The sequence below is a fragment of the Paramacrobiotus metropolitanus genome, unplaced genomic scaffold (genome assembly GCF_019649055.1).
Source record: "Paramacrobiotus metropolitanus isolate TYO unplaced genomic scaffold, Prichtersi_v1.0 Parri_scaffold0000075, whole genome shotgun sequence".
Classification (NCBI taxonomy): Eukaryota; Metazoa; Tardigrada; class Eutardigrada; order Parachela; family Macrobiotidae; genus Paramacrobiotus; species Paramacrobiotus metropolitanus.
This window is the reverse complement of record NW_026570295.1, coordinates 401770-419789: the sequence shown is the minus strand read 5'-3', so window position 1 is coordinate 419789 and position 18020 is coordinate 401770. Positions and strand designations below refer to the sequence as shown.

General features: G+C 45.2%; 1 protein-coding gene across 1 annotated transcript in view; it reads left to right on the top strand.

Annotated features, from left to right (window-relative positions):
• The window catches only part of LOC129595159 (MAM and LDL-receptor class A domain-containing protein 2-like), a 37748-nt gene extending 21892 nt beyond the window's left edge, over positions 1–15856 (top strand). The window contains exons 33-54 of the mRNA XM_055492076.1: positions 30–222; positions 742–974; positions 1442–1685; positions 2014–2175; positions 2403–2774; positions 3125–3304; positions 3750–4127; positions 4614–5017; positions 5078–5261; positions 5607–5857; positions 6209–6458; positions 6520–6735; positions 6906–7292; positions 7688–7831; positions 8977–9451; positions 9829–10084; positions 10849–11555; positions 11789–12697; positions 13534–13999; positions 14478–14577; positions 14634–14789; positions 15314–15856. Of these exons, the coding sequence (XP_055348051.1) occupies positions 30–222; positions 742–974; positions 1442–1685; positions 2014–2175; positions 2403–2774; positions 3125–3304; positions 3750–4127; positions 4614–5017; positions 5078–5261; positions 5607–5857; positions 6209–6458; positions 6520–6735; positions 6906–7292; positions 7688–7831; positions 8977–9451; positions 9829–10084; positions 10849–11555; positions 11789–12697; positions 13534–13999; positions 14478–14577; positions 14634–14789; positions 15314–15690 (7044 nt within the window). The 3' untranslated portion in view covers positions 15691–15856. The remainder of the gene's footprint in view (positions 1–29; positions 223–741; positions 975–1441; positions 1686–2013; positions 2176–2402; positions 2775–3124; positions 3305–3749; positions 4128–4613; positions 5018–5077; positions 5262–5606; positions 5858–6208; positions 6459–6519; positions 6736–6905; positions 7293–7687; positions 7832–8976; positions 9452–9828; positions 10085–10848; positions 11556–11788; positions 12698–13533; positions 14000–14477; positions 14578–14633; positions 14790–15313) is intronic.
• The last annotated feature ends 2164 nt before the right edge of the window (positions 15857–18020 follow it).

Genomic DNA, 18020 nt, shown 5'->3' with positions numbered 1-18020 from the left:
TATTTTGGAATTTTCTGTTGTTGTTTTAGTTGGCATTCGAAGCGCGCTTCAATTCGCGAGGCTTCTACATCGGTCTGGACCATGTGGTCCTGCTGGGCGAGGGATCCGACGCGATCATCCCGACGGAAGCCTGTCCGGATGTGATTCCGCACAGCACTGTGCCCTATCTGACCAGCCCGACCCCGTCCGGAATTACCACCACGGAACCTCCGGTTACGCTGCGTAAGTCGCTTTCTCAGCTGTTCAGCCGCTCGTAGCGCTTGAACTGCATAAATAAATATATTCATTGTGCATTAATAAATATAGTTCAAAGTTTTTTAACGAGCTGAAATTGTCCACGGCTGATACGTCTGGCAAAAAATTTTCTTGGTTTTTTTTAACTTGTCTCGACGAATTTATACAACACCAGGTTTGTGGATTCCATTCTGATTTACGAGTATATAACCAAGATTGCTGGAAAAAGATTTTTGATCAATATTTATTATGAAGACGAGTTAGTGATTCAGACAGACATATTATTACATACATCATAATAATACTCAAGCGAGCTAGTGCAAGACCGAATTCTTATCGCCGGTGTACTACGATTTTTTTATGTGGTACTCTCACTACTACAAGTACAGGCAATGTCATGTTTTCCAAATTCGGATGTCTGTTTGTGAAATTCGGCAGCAGCACTTTCTCGTAATTATGCCGTGTAATATTCAAGGAATATAAACAATATGCATTCGTGCGTTTTAGCTGTGGCATTCGACGGAGAGATTTCCTGCAGTTTCGAAGCTAATAATCTGTGCGCCTGGCGCAACCTGGACTCCATCCCTTGGACGGTGGCCGCCTCGCACAACAACGTCTCCGCCCACGCTGGCAACTACATGGCCGTGGCCACGCCCCGCGGCAGCACCGGTCATCGCGCCAGCCTCGTCAGTCCCAACATCAACGCCACGCTCTTCCACGGGCACCAGCTGAGCTTCCAGGTACCACCTTCTGCGATTTCCTTAGGGCATACAAAAAAATTAGAAAAAAGTCTATTATTAATAACCTTCTGCATTGATACGTAATTTATTGCCAAAAGAAGTAATGATTTATTTTCAAATTCATTATTATTGTTGCAAATACATGGTGGATGCTAATATTATTATTGATTTGCACGCAGCGACCATAGCCATTTTTCTACGGTTTTGGCATGATCTCGTAATGTTGTTATGGCGTTCTCAGTTAGGTTTTATCGTCATTATGCAAGTGCCCATTTATACACAAAACGTTATCTGATCCGTGACAATTACAAGTGTCACGGTGACCTTTACATGTTGGAAACAATTATTTTTTTCCCTATTTTCTTGTTGTTGAATCCAGATCAGCTTTAAGGGTAATTTAAGCCCGAGAAAATTATGGGGGAAAAATTGTGTCTTTCAGAGTTAGTAATTATTGTGTCGTGTTGTAGTTTTATTATCGCGTCAATGATCGCGGTTCCACCGGCGTCTCGCTGTACACGATCACCTCCGATGTGGAGCCGACCACCGAATACGCGCATTTCGGTCCGGCACCCTTCGGACAGTGGAATCTGGCGCTGGTCAACCTCCGCATCGATCCCAATGCGCCGCGCCGACAACTGCAACTGACCAGTCTCTTCACTCAACCCAACAGCTTCGTCGCCATCGACGACATCATTCTACATGCGGAAACGGGTACGCTGCCGTTAAAATTCCGTTATTTCGGTTTGCAAAAATATTGTATATGAATTTCCATAGAACCAATATTGACATAATAATTGAACCGATATGTACAACCATTAGAGGGAATTTAGCTTGCTGTGCTATGTGCAACAGTATTGTTCAAATTCCGGAAACGAGTGGTAGACTAGTGTCACGTAGTATATCACAACTAGCCACTTATCTACGATTTTCCCCATAGTCTAATCATGATCGACGCATTTGTTTGGTCATTATGTGTTAGCAAATGTAGTACATGTTCTACAGTCTGTACATGCATAATCGACGGACGCTATTTTTGCAGGCGATACGGTACCGACACGCCCCCCTACCCCCACGACACCGGCGCTGATCACCGTCATCGAGAGCGGCACCTGCTCCTTCGACGTGGGTCTGTGCGAGGGCTGGCAAGCTGAACACTGGAAGGAGAGCGTCGTTGTGCCCGGACCCACGGATGCCCAGTCAGGTGCGTTTTTGATCAGTCAGCGTTTTTCACAGTAATAGACCAACGCATGACAAACGCAAATAATTTTCGACCGGTTATTAGCACTGCAAAATCTATCACAAAAATTCGGCAGTTAAAAGAATGACATAATAACGACGAAACCAACTAATCCGAAACAGATATTGAATCCCTCAATATTAAAAAATATGTTAGAAGAAATTGTGCTACGAATATTTAACATAATGCAGGTCGTGGCTACATGTACGTGGATGAAGTGAAAGACCGTTTTGTGGTTCGCAATGACACGATCAGCGCCGAACTGCGCACTCCGCCCTTCCACCGCGACTTCTCCGCGCAGACCAGCAGCAAGATGACCTTCTGGTACCGAGCCGGACCTGGCGCCGCCACCCTGGAGGTGTTGCTGCGTGAAACCGCCGCCGGCTACCTCAACGCCGAGAGTTCTGTCTTCTCCGTCAACCCCCTCGTCCTCGAGGAATGGATTCCGGTCACCGTCACTTTCTGCAGCACCGGTCAACAGGGGGTCGTCTTCCGGGTTTTCCTTGGCGATGATTTCACCTATCTAGCGTTGGACGAGGTCCTGACGATCAAGGACACTGTCGGTAAGAATCTTCTCAAAAACACTATAGAATGGAAAATAGTCATCGCTGGGAATGTAGAATACCGTGGGAAAATATTCCTACAAAAATATTAATATTCATACAGACAACAGAACATGTTTTCAATAAGTACGAACTACGAAGCACTGCATAGCTGAAAAGATTTTCCAAAAACAGACAGTAAAAACCAATATTTTTGGCATGTATGTAATACAAAAAATCAAATAGAATATATGTACGAAAATAGTGAGTAGATAGTAGAAAACAGAATGAAATATTTTTTTAAAAGAAAATACATAAAATATAAAACAGAATGGTTTTGAAATAAATAAACATCTTTGTGGTGTATGCAGACCACTGTCCGGACGTCTGCTCCAAATGGGAAGTGGCCGCGGAATGTGATTTCGAGGACGGATTGTGTGAAGGATGGGAGCTGGGATTGACGTTGACGGACAACGGACAGGAGACGTCGGCGGAAGGCTTTGTTGTAGCCAATTACAGCAGTGTACCGGCGCCGACTCATAATGAGACCGGTAAGCACAGGAATTTATGTTGAATTTTGATGTTACGTGTTTAAAGTCCGGATTTTATTTACAGATTTTTAAAAGTTTCGTTAAGGCTTTTATGCAGGGATGAGCCCAAAGCAATTTTATATCGCGCTAAAGTAAAAATTGGCAAAAAGAATTTTACCGTAGGATTTCCTGTTTGAAAGCATATTATGCTTTAGCGCAAGTCAACCTCCCTGGTTTCATCGTGCCACTTCTCTACGATATTATTATAGATTATAGTGATCTTTCTTCAGGAGATGTTTCAGTGTTGTTCTATTGTGGTGGCTAGCGACTTAACGTTATTAGAAGACCGACAATATTTAACAATTTCACAGAACTGCTTATGGGCAAGCATATTCTGCTCTGCTGTGATCTTTGCGTATCGAAAGGAAATACGTAAACGAAGAAATATCTCTCGATTGCTCCGCAGGCGACAGCTTCCTGGTCAATCACTGCTTCTTCGACACGGACCCGGCTGATATGGGCGGACCAGGCCACGTCTCGGCCGTCCGCTCGCCGAACGTGACCTTTGACGCTGACCGTACTCAGGGCCGCATCTCCTTCTGGTACTACAGTCACGGCCAGTTCCCGGCAACGAATAATCTGGGAGTGATCGTCATGGACGCCGCCGTGCACAACGTGGAGGCGGCCATCGAGATCCCGCTCTTCATCCAGGTCATTCCCGGCCGCTGGAATTACGTCCACCAGACCGCCATCATCCCCAAGGGCGTCCACTACGCCGTGGTCTTCACCACGCAGACACGCTGCGAAGTCTTCATGATTGTCGACGAAATCGTTATCGAAAGAAGTAAGTACAAAAAATATTGCACTTTTACTTATTTAAAATTTTCTTATCCTATTTAGTTGCATTCACGAGTAGTTATTATATTTATTTAGTGTGTGTAATCCTGGTAAATTTGTTCCGCTTCCTACTTTCTAAATTGATAAGATAACGCTTAGTGAAAAATGGGCTGTATTTATTCTTTTTAATTATGTTTAGTTATCTTGATTTTACTTGGTTTATTTACAAGTTGCAACCGTTCCTTTATCATTTTAATTTCTACCATTTTACATGAGCAGAAAGCTATAATTACTTATACTAAAATTTGTTAGTTTATTATAACTGATTTAAATTATTAGATAAAATAACTTGATAAGAAATTTTAAATTTAATGCAGATACTAACCAAAAAACGGAAACAGAACTCAGAATAATTTAATAAAAAATGTTCAATTAGAATAATCATAGTGCTAGCTCAGAATTTCTGTTTATAATTTCTATCACGTTTGAACAGACGTCCCCACCGAATGTCTGGACGTTTCCTGCACCTTCGACGACGGAGACACCTGCGAGTGGGAGAACACGACCGATCCCGGTTTCTGGCGTCTGGGCAGCGGTCACGTGGGCAGCCCCGCCTACGGTATCAACGGCAGCGCGCATGGCAGCGGTTTTCTCTATTTAGACAGCAACGACCTGCCCTCGCTCAACTACCCCGCCGGCATCCGCACCAGCATCACCCTGCCCAGTCAGACAGCCGATTTCTTCTTCTACTACCGCGCTTTCGGCACCGGCATCGCCTCCGTTTATTTGTACGCCGTTCACGAGGACGGCATCCGCTATCCGCTGTGGCACACTAGCAACGCCGCTCGCCAATGGATACCGGCTTACGTGCGACTGTGTCTGAATGAACCCTTCAAGGTGGGTGAACAAAATTGATTTTTTGTGGGGTGGTGGTGTAGAAAATGGTGTTTGGTGTAGCTGGAATTCGAGGGTATCTTTGCCGCACGCGATTTCGTGATTGGTTTGGATGCGTTCCACCTGGCGGAGATTGGACCGGCGGTGGATTGTCTGGAGTTGACCACCCCGCGACCGCCAGTGTCGATTACCACCGCGGGACCGGTCACGCTTCCTACCGTGCCCACGACGCTCCCGGTTGTCCTGCGTAAGTTCTTGGAATTTTTCACTTTATTTGCGAGATGTCCTTGATGTTTCATCCGTCATCCTTCTACCGGCATACTGCTTTTTTTTCGCGATAACATTCTGCAGTTCGTTTTACTGTAGAGCACTTTGAAATATTTGTACAGTATTTACAATTTGCTGTCAATTTAATACTAGTGATCAATAGTTATATCGTAGAGTAGTGGCTCGACTGTACAGCCTCAGCGGTGCCAGTATGTCGCGCGTTATGATAATGCCAGACTTAAAATGACTTACAAAATAACACAAAGTGAAGATAATTAACCGACGAGACCGCTTTTTTTAACCGCTGTCTGTCTGTTCAATTTAGCACCAGCCTGGAATGGACCGATCAGCTGTGATTTCGAGAACAACACGCTGTGCTCTTGGCGCAATCTGGACGACAGCGCGAACAATTCCAAGTGGCGCGTGGTGGAGAGCGTCGGCAGCGGTATCGCCGAGATCCCGGAAGCTTACCGCGGACGCTACTTTGCCGCAGCGCAGCCCACATCCACCAGCCGCGTGGCGCGCCTGATGAGTGCCAATCTGGATTCCGACTGCAGTCAGCCATTTAACATTGAGGTATGCAATAGATCCCGGTAGTGGTTGGGAATGACCTTTAGACTAAATTTAAAAATTCAATAAAACCGTGAATATGTATACAGTGTCTACGAGCTTTCAACCATGACATTTGAAATAAATAAAAAACAAACTGAATAAAAGTTTAAATTTGCGGAAATGGCTGTACATTTAAAAAATATACTAAAATCGCAAATTTATGTATGAGATTTCCGCAAGGCCGGTTAAAATAACAGGGCACCACATTTAGGTAAATAATTTAATTTAACTGAATTTGCGTAGTGTTTTATTTCCGGGCTCTATCTGTAAATGTTCAGCCATGACAGCTACGTGAGAAGTCACATTCTGCTTTAGTTTTACTATCGAACCAGCGGACGATTCGTGCAAGGTATCAGCGCTTACTTGGCCGTCAGCGACGCCTTCCCTGTCACCTCCGTCTGGCACACCGGCCACGGCGACATCGGCCAATGGCAACGCGCGGTCATCAGCATCCGACAGGCGGACGGCGCCGACGCCAGCCGTTGTCAGCTGATCCTGGAGACCCACTTCACCCGCCTCGACAGCTGGACCGGCATCGACGAGATCAGCCTGGAAAGCGAGACCGGTACGTCGCACCTGATTATTCCTTTTTTGTATATTTTAATTTATTTATGGGGATTATGTAGGAAGCACATTCCGCCCCACACAGACGTTCCCCACGACCCGCCCACCAACCTCCACGGTCACCCCGACGGTGTCCACTCGGCCGCCGGTGACACGGCCCCCGTTGCAGGAATATTCCTGTTCGTTCGATGATGGATTGTGCGCGGGATGGAGCTCGTTGGGATTATTACACTGGCAGACCGCCAATCATTCGCACGCCGGTGTTCAGCCGTTCCGTGGTACGCGCTATTTAATACATTTAATAAATTGCTAATAATAATACATATCTGATTGCTAAATATTAATTATTAAATAATTAATACATATTTAATATAAAGATATATATGTTATCGCTCTGGTGTATGTGAATAATATGTTCTGTTTCATTTATTTCCGTTACTGTGAATAGGAGAGGGATTCGCCTTCGTGGAGGAAACCATCCACAATCAGCACGACCGCTACGCCGAACTGGAGACGCCGGTGTTCCGCGCCAACCGCAACGGCAGCCACGCCTTCGTCATGGACTTCTGGTACCTGTTCGGCCAGGGCACCGCCACCCTGGAGGTGATCAGTAAACCGCAGGGCGAACATTTCGAGGACCCGGCGAAGGAGGGCACCCTCTGGACGGTGACGCACACCACCGACAACGATGCGGTGCACCGCTACTGGCGCCACGCCAGCGTCCAGGGCTGCTTCGATACGGCACAGCTCATGACGGTGGTCTTCCGTTTAACACCGTCCGAGCGACACTTCACGATCGCTGCGCTGGATGAGGTGGTCACCACGGCACGCCCCGGTAATTTAATTAATTTGTGCCATAGTTTAGTATACTTAAATGAGACTGATGGAGACAAATTTAAATTAAAACAAATTTTTAAATAAAAATTAAACGGGAGTTCTGCTAGACAGGGAATGGGCGAAGTTTCTATACAATTTCTGTCAATGTTCAAACAATCTGTCATGCTAGCAATGCGGCCGACGCCAATGGATGTATCCAACTTGTGCCTCTATTCTACCAATCTGTCGTAAATTGGTGCCAAAGCACTTAACCAGTTGTACAGCAGTTTCACAATGTTGTGGAGGCAGAATTAGATATTACTAGAAGATTTCGAATCAGTTTCATTATTGTGCGCTAAATAATACCTTTATTGACTTTGAATATATTTGTATTATAATGCAGTTATTTTATAGATTTATTAGGCCCCGAGCAGCAGTGTCCACCGCAGAAGTTCGACCACACGGTGACATGTGACTTCCAGACCGACGAGCCGACCAACTACATCTGCGGATGGGACATCCAGTCCGGCAGCGGCATCACATGGAATTGGATCAACAGTACGCAACATTCAGTTTCCCTTTAATTCATAATCAAATACAGAATCAAATCTACGTGGAATATATAAGAATAAACATAAATAAAATCTTAATAGAGACATAAAAGAACTACATAAATAAATGCATAAATCGGTAAGAAAATAAATTAGTATATATGAATAAATACATAATTAAGGCGATAGACTGGTTTTGCTTCATCCCCAGAGAAGTTACAGTAACTACATTTTCTAGAACAGAAAAAAATGCTTTTTAAAATGAGAAGTCTTTTGAGAAGCAAAGAACAGAACAGAAACCCAAATCCGTCTAAAACCAAAAGGTACCGCGGGTCCAAAACGACGGAGGGGTGCAGCAGCACGGTTCGATTCACGTAGCTGCCATCACAGTTTCAATCGAAGCATACCCAACCGCACGCGGGCTGCGTGTCTGCGTACCGCTGCAGCCGTGCGCAGGCGGCGATTTCATGAACGCCATGCGCAGCCTGCAGGTAGCGTGGTTATCTGCTCAAACTGGTCCACCGATGCAGCGGACCATTTGCAAAACCCGAAAACCTTGATTTACTGGAAGTAAAGTTCGGAGAGTTTACGCGTATTGCATTCCACTGCCGCAATGGAATTGGTCGTCCTTGGTACCATTGGAAAGAAAAAATTATTCTACACACTGGGTTTTCTTGGTTTTGCGATATAGTCATTCGAACTCCAACGCTCAGTGATTTTCTCCGTAAGAAGAATTAGTTCCATGTTCAAAAACTTGTATCTTCCTAGCTTTTTATTCAAGATTTTTTCTGAATAAACCCAGTGTGTGAAATAATTTTAAGTTCCATTTGAAAACATCAGACCTGAAGATGTTCCATCTGGTGCTTGGCTTAGATTTTTTTAATGCTCACACAACAGAAAAATTTCTATCGCGTTTATGCTGTTAGTGTTGATTTTGAAACTATGTCTATTAAAAAGCGCGATTTATGAGCTTTCTAATGAACCCATACACTCCGAAAACAGCTCAAACCAAGGTGCACAAACAATTTTCGAAGTAGCTATAAAGATTGGTATTTTACAAACTAGTCCATCGCCTTAAATTCACAAACAAAATATACAATTATTTACAGAATAAATATATGATTTAACAATTACTTACGGATTTTTTTGTAGATGCCTCCAACTTCTTCTTGGCGACCATCCCCACCAACGCCTCAGCAGCCGCCCCGGCGACGCGCCTAATCAGCATGCACGTCAACCAATTCCCGCCCAATCCCACCAAGCTGACCTTCCGCTACCGCTTCCCGCGCGATGTGCACGGCGGTTACCTGAAACTGAACGTGAAGATTTTCGAGGAAGAGTACGAAATTTGGCGCGCCACGCCCACTTTACAGTGGCAGACGGCGACGGTGTACCTGTGCTTCGAGCCGGGCTACCAGCTGGTGCTGGAGACCACGGCGCTGGACGTCAGCGTCGACGATTTCGTGCTGGTCGGCGAGACCGCGCCGGTGCAGCCGGGCGAGATCGACGGCTACTGTCGCTCGCCGTTGGTGACGTGCGGCTTCGAGGACGGCTTCTGTGGATGGAGAGAGACCAGCTTCCATCGCTATCGCGAAGATGCCGGACAGAATGCCGCGCTCGGAACATGGTAAGGCACTTCATTGTTAATTTTTTTTATATTTTATTTATTTTTGTAAGAATTGTGTTTTTTTTATATTTTAACGTTTTTATATATTTTTTAATATTTTAATGTTTTTTATTTTTTTCCAGTGTTTCTATTCGTTGCTATCCATTTTAACCCTTTATTTTAGATTTGTATTACACTGATCAAAAAAGCATTGTGGAACATTTTATCACGAATTATATCATGAATTAATAAGCATAGTTTTTGAGACGTTTGGTTATTTACTATTGTTGAGAATTATTATTATATAATAATTTTTTTGCCGATTTTTATGAAGTATTTTTTATGTAGATTATTTCAAGAAAATTTATAAAGATAATTGAACACGGTGTATTGCATAGGTATGTCAAGGCAGAATCGGCGGACAGTGAGCCGGCCACGCCGGTGTTGCGTATATACGACACGATCAAACTGCGCGCCGCCACTCAATTTACTTTCTATTACTTCTTGCACGGGCCCGTTCGTCAATTGAGCCTGATCAAGGGCCACAAGGGCTACGATGGCACCTACGAACAGGTGTTGTGGACGGCGGAGGAGACCGGTCTGACTGGCTGGCGCATGGCGGAAGTGACCGTGTGCGATGAAAACCCCTTCACCGTAAGTCTCCATCCATAATTATTCCTTAAGAGTAGTACTAAGTAGTAATATATTATCACAAGAAACGGGTTCCGCGTTCACGTTTGGTTGCAACGTAAAACAAATGACAACATTGCCCAATAAAAAAATTGTTGTACTCGGCTTGGCTGCTCAATAAACGCTCACTGAATCAGTCAGGCTACCTCGGTAATTTTCCCGAATTCCTCGCAAATAAAATCAGTGGCACTACAGAGTACAACGTGTGCTCTTCGGCGTTTGAAGATGAGGTGATTGCACAAACTATCGTTATCAACGGATCAGTTAGGCGGTCAGAATATTAAGACTTCATTTTTACAAAAATAGTTTTCAGACATAATTTTAAGGTGCAATGTGAAAGCAGTTCGATCGTATTGATTTTGCCTGCATGTTTGAACTACAACATCGTGCCACTTGTCTACGTTATATTCGTGGACGACAGTCTTTTGCAAATCCGTAATTACTGTACGAGTAGAACTAGTTTATCTTCATGATAACAGTAATGATCAAATTATCCGTGAAAAATCCCTAATTGTATAGTAATTGCACATAATTCCTACAATTATATAGCGCTTAAACTGAACAATATATAAGAATGTAATACAAACCTGATGAGCCCCATAAAACTGATGAATAACTACCCCGTAATATGGTTCTTGTAACACATACCGGTTATTGTGCAGCTTCAGTAATCTTAAATCGATTAATAATAATAATGGCAGAGCAACTAGCAATATTCCGCCTTGCAGCTGTTCTTCTTGGCGAACTTCGCGGCTGCCGACAGCGCCGTTGGCCTGGACGGTTTCGTGTTAGACAACGAAGCGAGTTTATCCGGCCAAGTACCTCCCGACACCTACACCTGCCCCGGCGCCCCACAGACCACCATCACTTGTGATTTCGAAGCGGGCAACTGCGGCTGGATGAACGCCCTGTACTACCGCAACTACTTCGAGATCGTCAATGACACCATCGGCACCCCACCGGCCGTCATCCTCGGCGCCAAATACGGCTCCAACTATCTCGCTTCCCAATCCTCCAACTCTATCAACGGCAGCAACAACGTGGCGCGCATCATGAGCCGCCCGATCACCTCGGCCATGCCGCACAACACGCAGGTGACCTTTTGGTACAACATCGCGGCCTACCAGTTGCGCTACTTCCGGCTGATCGTCCGCCAGAACGAGGTGGACGAGATTGTGTGGGAACGCAGCGGCGGAAGTGCTCCCGGCTGGAAGGAGGCCGTGTTGACGGTGTGCGGGAAGGTCGGTGCGCAGTTGATCATGGAGGTGGCCTTCACCATGCCGGACAGCGTGGTTGCCGTGGATGACGTCAGGTACCGCGGGGAGAACAATCTGGCGGCCTCCGTGCCCGGGTTGTGCCCCGTGGTCAGCTGTCATTTCGAGGACGGCTTCTGCGGATGGCTCAGTGACATCCGGGCCGCTCCCTACAACAACAGGTAAAATTTGTTGTAGCTTCCGAATTTTGTGGGGAGATGGACAGTTTATGTGCAAATATTTCCCAAATTTTTACAAATTAATTAAATTTATTTATTAATCAATTTAATGCCTGAACGAATGCATGGAATTCTGCTGTGGGCATTTAATTTTTAAATGGCCGTCATACTATGTGTGCACTCTAAATGGTGTTGATTAATGTAATAAATGCGCATTTTTCTGGATTTTTGTGCAGATGGGTCCGCTCGACGAGCCGTATTGATTACCATGACCACCCGAACAACGGCAAATCCGGCCGGTTCCACGCCCAATCCACCGGCATCCCCAACCAGGACTTGAGTATAGCCCGTCTGTACACCCCCTGCCTGGCCGTCTCCGCTGACACCTCCCTGGAGTTCTTCGTCCACCTGTACGGCCCCTCCATCCAGTACGTCCAACTGAAATCCCTCTCCAACGCCACGAACAACGAGACCGTCCTCTGGAGCAGCAACAACGATCAATCCAACACCTGGCTGCACCCCACCCTCCCCGTCCCCGCCTCCTCCAACGTCGTCTTCATCCTGGAAGCGGCCTTCTCCGACGCCGACTCCACCGTCGCCATCGACCAGATCCGTTTGTTCAACGAAGCGGAAGTGGTCACTCTGGGCGACAACTGTCCCAGCGTGGCGCCGGTGACCCCGCCGACCAGCCGCCCCACACGACCGACAGTCACCACCCCGGTGCCGCCCCTGCCCACCGGGACGTTGAGCTGTTCCTTCAATTCCCATTTCTGCGGTTACGGTTATCAAGGCTTTAAAATTGCCGACGCCAGTGAGGACATAACGACCTCCGTGGGCGGTGGCATGGCGCTGTTCCAACCGAACAGTCAGCAACGTCACGCCAGTCTGTTGTCGCGTGGGTTCTACGTGCGGGAACGCATGCAGGTGTTCTTCTTCTACTTCGCCCATGCGGATGTGGAGGTGTTCACGGTGAAGGCGCATTATGTCGTCAATGGACAGATTACTTCGACGGATGTGTTGTTTGAACTGCACGGAAGTGCCGCTCTGGGCGGGATGGCGTTCGGACGCTGGATACCCGGGCGAGTGACCCTTTGCGTACCGGGATTCTCGCCGTTGGTACAGCTGGAGTTCAGCGTCACCGCTGGGTAAGTAGAATTATAAATAATAAAAATTGTGAACTTTTGTGCATAAAATATTAAGGAAAATATTTAAAAAAATCATAATAATAAACAGATGAAGATTTTTGAAAATTGATAATAGTAATCAATTTCGCTCGGTATGTACGCTTCACGCAGTGTTTGATCTTTGAATAATTAATCATTCTACCTCTTCTGTATGCATAAGTAAAAACAAAGTGTAGTGCGTTTGATTTTATGTGCTAAGCAAATTGTCAGCTGTCAGCAACTTGGTCAGCCTGGTTACTATGGCTGAATCCCTTATACTACGATAATTTGATACCGGTAAACGGTATTCATATTCAGTATTCTGCGCTTTGACGACGACCATCGTACACAACAGCCACATACAGACTGTATGTTCGCGTCCGTCCGTCTGAGTGCTAATAGAATTTAATATAGTAGTAACATTTTAGAAAGAAATTTTCGGCCAACGTTGTTTCAAGAAAACAATATAAATTTAACGGATTTTCAAATTTGAATTGTTTATTTCTTTGACAAGAAAATATAAATAGAATGTAATTCAATAAAATATAAGAAATGTGCGTAAAAAAATGGAAATTTTTTTTGAAATTGTGCTTTTTTTATTCATCTTGAAATTGCTGCAGAGACCGTTTCGCGTCGGCATTCGCTCGGACAAGGTTACCATAAAATATAAAAGCTTTTTTTAAGTATTTATTTTCTTAAATTTTAACTTTAATTTTAAACTGGGTTTAAGTGTGTGCGCGTTACACTTCCTGTAATTTTCATGCTTTTGCCTGTTAAAGGTATAATTATCAAGAAAAATTAATATGAATATTCTGCAGAGCCGGTTCCGCGTCGGAATTCGCTGTGGACGAGATCATCATCAACCGCGAATCCCAGGCCACCTCCCTTACCCCTCTGAACAGCACCCTGGACTGCGGCCCGATCAATCGACCTAATTCCCTGACCTGCGAAGACATCGCCCCCGGCGCGCCCTTCTGCGGCTGGCAGGCCCCGCCCGGCGTCACCACCCAGGTTCTGCCCGGCACGCACGAGACCGCGCTGGTCGTCCTGGGCGACGCGCTGTCCGCCGGCCCCGTGCAGATCGTCAGCGGGGAGATCCCGCCGCATCCGGAACCGACCAGTTTTGCCTTCAAGTACATGCTGGTCACCCGCGCCCGCCTGCAGGTGGACCTCCTGGTGGGCGGGAACAACAGTCTGCCTTATCCCTTGGCGCCCACGGAGAGCCTCGAACGCTGGACTTCCGCCGTGGTGGAGCTGCCCGCCAGCGACCAGCCCAGCCGAATTGTACGTTCGCATTTTTTTTGTTAAGGTTGTTTGAGACACAACATCAGTTACTTTAATTATTATCAATATTTAACAGATTAATAAAGGTTACAGTGAGGTTGCTTACAAAGCGAAATGAGCAGCGAAATTTATCACCGTTTAAAACCAAACTTATTATAAGAAAATTGTTATTAAGATTAGAAAATAATAAGCAGAATAACTGTCCATAATAACGTATTTACTAAGCGATTGGTGGGGATTGATTTAATTGTTGATGCTTCGAAAGTAAGTTTTTAATGTAACTACATTCCTTATATATTTAAAAAGTTAAATAGTGTCTTCACCACAACTTTAATCTGTTTTAATTGGCGTTTGCTTGTCCAGCTATAGAGCTGGTTACCGAAATGCATATTTTTGATTAGAGGTAGCGGTGAATGTTTTTAACAGATTAAGGGTTTTGCCGGCAGACGGCAGTTGACGGTTGTGCTGTGCATTGCAGACGTTCCGCGTCAGTGTCCTGGAGGTGCAGAACCGTCAGGAGCCGGGACTCGTACCGGCGTTGTTCGCGCTGACGGACACGTGGTACTCGGCTGAAGAAGGTAAGCAACGTGCTGATTAAACGGGGAACAGCACTAAACGTTATGGTTCTGTGCAGGCTTCGTGGCGGAACTGGAAAATTTGACCACCACCGTCCCTCCCGTCACCACCGGCTCGACGGTCACCAGTGGGTCGACGATAACATCCGGGCCGACGGCAACTTCCGGATCGACGGTAACATCAGTGACGTCACAGCCGCCGACTCCCACAACCGGTATGCAATCGTTTATTGATTGTCACCAAAAAATAGTTTGTTTTTTCGTCTGAATATGCTCGAGTAATGGTAAAATCGTTTGGCGCAGTTAACCGCTGTTTGTTTTCTTAATTTTTCCCTCTCCATGAATTTCGATTGTAATTATTTTTCTTGGTGTACTCGTATTTTCGGTTAATTATTTGTTTCAAAAGCTTTTATTAGTTATTTTCGTTTTGTTTCTTGCGGCTGCTATTGCATTGATTTACTCGAATTTTTGGCTAACACCTTTCCGGATTTTTAAACTTTGGTCAGTTTCGGTTTTGCAGTTATTATTTTTGCTTACCCTCTTTGTTCCCATGTTGTCGGTCCAGATTTGTTTCCTTGTTTTTTCAACTGTATTATTTATTCTCTTTTTTGTGTATTTTGCAGTCCAAACAAATTTAATAATAATTTGATTTTGATTTTTAATGAAATTAATTTTCGGTTTGAATTTTAATAAATTTTATTTTGCGATCAGTATTCAGTAATCGATTTTTTTCGTGTAGTACCGACGACGAACGCCACCACCCCGCCCATCGTCGTGCGACCGACGAGCGCACCCCAGGCCTACAGCACACAGGACATCGTGCTGATCAGCGTGGGCTCGGTGGCCGGTGCTCTTGTCCTGCTGGGCGTGGTCATCGCGCTGCTGCACTTGCGCAGCAAGCGCCGCGAGCGCAAGGGCCGCAGCTACGAGGAGCACGTCGTCACCGAGACGCCGCTCACCGAGATGTCCACGCGCACCTCCACCATGTCCAAACCGCCGGCCTACAGCAGCAAACCCCCAACACCGCCGCCCGCCAGCGGCCAGAGCACGCCGCCGCCCTCGCAGCCGACGGTGGCCGCCTTCCGCACCAAGGGCTTCGACGAGGAGACGCTGTAGAGGCTGTTGATACTCTTAAGCGGATGTGTTTCTGGAATTTGTATACTGTGATGAATGGACAGTTTTCTTTTAATTTTTTATATTTGTCCCCCGAATTTCTGGATTTTTCTAGTCGGTAATTTATTACAAAATCTGTGAAAAACTATTAAAGGTCGATTATGGTAGAGTGCGGTGGCAGTCACAGTAACCTAAAAGAACAAATGGCAGAATATAACTTCCGGTCGTACGTGAATGTCGAATCCATGCCGGCACACGATACGATGGAGTTTCCTGGGAATTTCAGAATTTTTTTCAAAAACAAACTTATTATTACAGTTCAACGAAATATTGCTAACAAAACGAGTACTCGTACAGTACTTTTAACAATAGCTTCGGAAACTACAAACTTTGTATCACTCATTGGGCATCAATCGACAGAGGCGGCCTTATTTCAGGCGATGAATTATTGCGTTTAAGTGGAAAAATTTATCGAAGGTTAAATAGATCGAAATGCATAATTATGCTCTCCTTACGAACTTTATTCGATATACAGCTGTAAAAAGCAAAAGTATTAGGAGCCAAAGGTGGCGAAAGGTGGTATGAGGAGCCTTCACCACATATACTTGCTTAGTATGTAGTTATTATTAGTCATTGCACGAATCAGTCACCCAGTATACCTTATAATTGTAACAAGCAATATGTGTTAAGTGTTAACTACTTAATCTGCGAATAATTTTAATTAATTTCTGCCTGCGCCGGCCATTAATTTCGGCCCGTTGCTGCTCGCTGAACTCTGTTGCCGAAAAAAACGATATTAATCATCTATCAAATAATTACATTGTATCATTTGTATGTACTGTGTGTATCTACTAGTAGAAGCCACTAATTACATTTTACACAGTCAGTCGTGTTATGTCCACTTCCAGATTTGAAATTGTTTTCCAGTTATTAGGTGGTGCAACTCCTTTTGCAGTTTTGAATTACCAACGAACTCAAACGTGCCGGTTGCAGCCTGCAAGGCTGCAACCATTTAGAACCCGTAATTGGTCGGTTAATTTATTCCTTGATTTTCCATCCAGCCCAAAGCATCCTTCGTACAGCGATCACATTCAGTGCTCAAAAGTTTCAGTCCATTTTTACAAAATCTGAGCAGTGTAGGATACCAGATCAGAGGTCATTGGTGAGCAAACGGTGAAAAGGTCACGACACCATGATCTGCTGAGCAGCAGCTTCAGCGGGAGCAGCTTCCGGTGCTGCTTCAGCAGCCGGGGCATCGGCCGGCTCGGCTTCCTCTAGAGCGGAAGCGGCGATGTCCACTCGGCCGGACGCAACAGCGACAGTTACCTTGCGGACAACGTCATCCACGTCGGCGCTACCGATGCATCGACCGGTACGCGTGCACACCATTCTGATTCAGTGTAACAAAAGGTCAAGATTAGTGCGTTTACAGATGAGCAACCACCTGCTAACGCGAGTCGGCAACTCACCCACCCTGCGATACATTTCCCGTCTGGCATTCGAATACACCGCTACCACGCAGATCAGTTTATGGTATAACTTCGAATCGGAAACTGGTTCCTTGGTGGGGAGAATGTTGCAATTCGTGGCGGGAAGTCAAGGTTTTGACAATCACTGGGAGCTCTTTTAACGGCGAATTCGACACGTGGCACCAGGCGCAGTAGCTGTTTCAATGAGGTAAAGTCATGGTCGAGTGGCATATGCACCGTCCGTGTATTTATGTATTACGGCGAATCCACTTTTATATGTAACGAATTGGTGGGGATCTAATTTTAGCGGTAGTCCGTGGTAATGCAGCGGCTGTTTTGGGTACACTTAACGCACGTCCTAAGATCATGCGTGATAGTAACGATTTTGGATGTTTTTTCAATGCTTAAAAATTTGATTCTTTTAATTAGTGTAAATCTGCGCAGGCGAATTGTTATGTATGCTGGCCGAGGCCGAATAAAAGTTATCTACTTTTATATAACGAAACATGATTGTATTTGGATCTGGTTTGAATACGTCGCCAGTAAGGAATCGCAGGATCAAATCGCCGTCAACGAAATCGTTTGGACTGGTGACGAAAACGGTTAGTATACCTTCTGTACAGTCTGTACGAGTAGAATAGTGCTGTTATACTAGTAATAATAATACTTTGGATCTCTGTGGAAAACGATTGCTTAATATGCAGCTAGTAAGAGCTGAAGCGAGACAACCACTGAACACTCAGACTTTATAATTTCCTAATAAACTTTCTAGGAGATGGAAATGTTTAGAATAAAAGAATAAAACTGAACGATTTCTGGCAGCTGATCAATTAACTGCGCTGCGATTAGCAATCAATTAAAAGG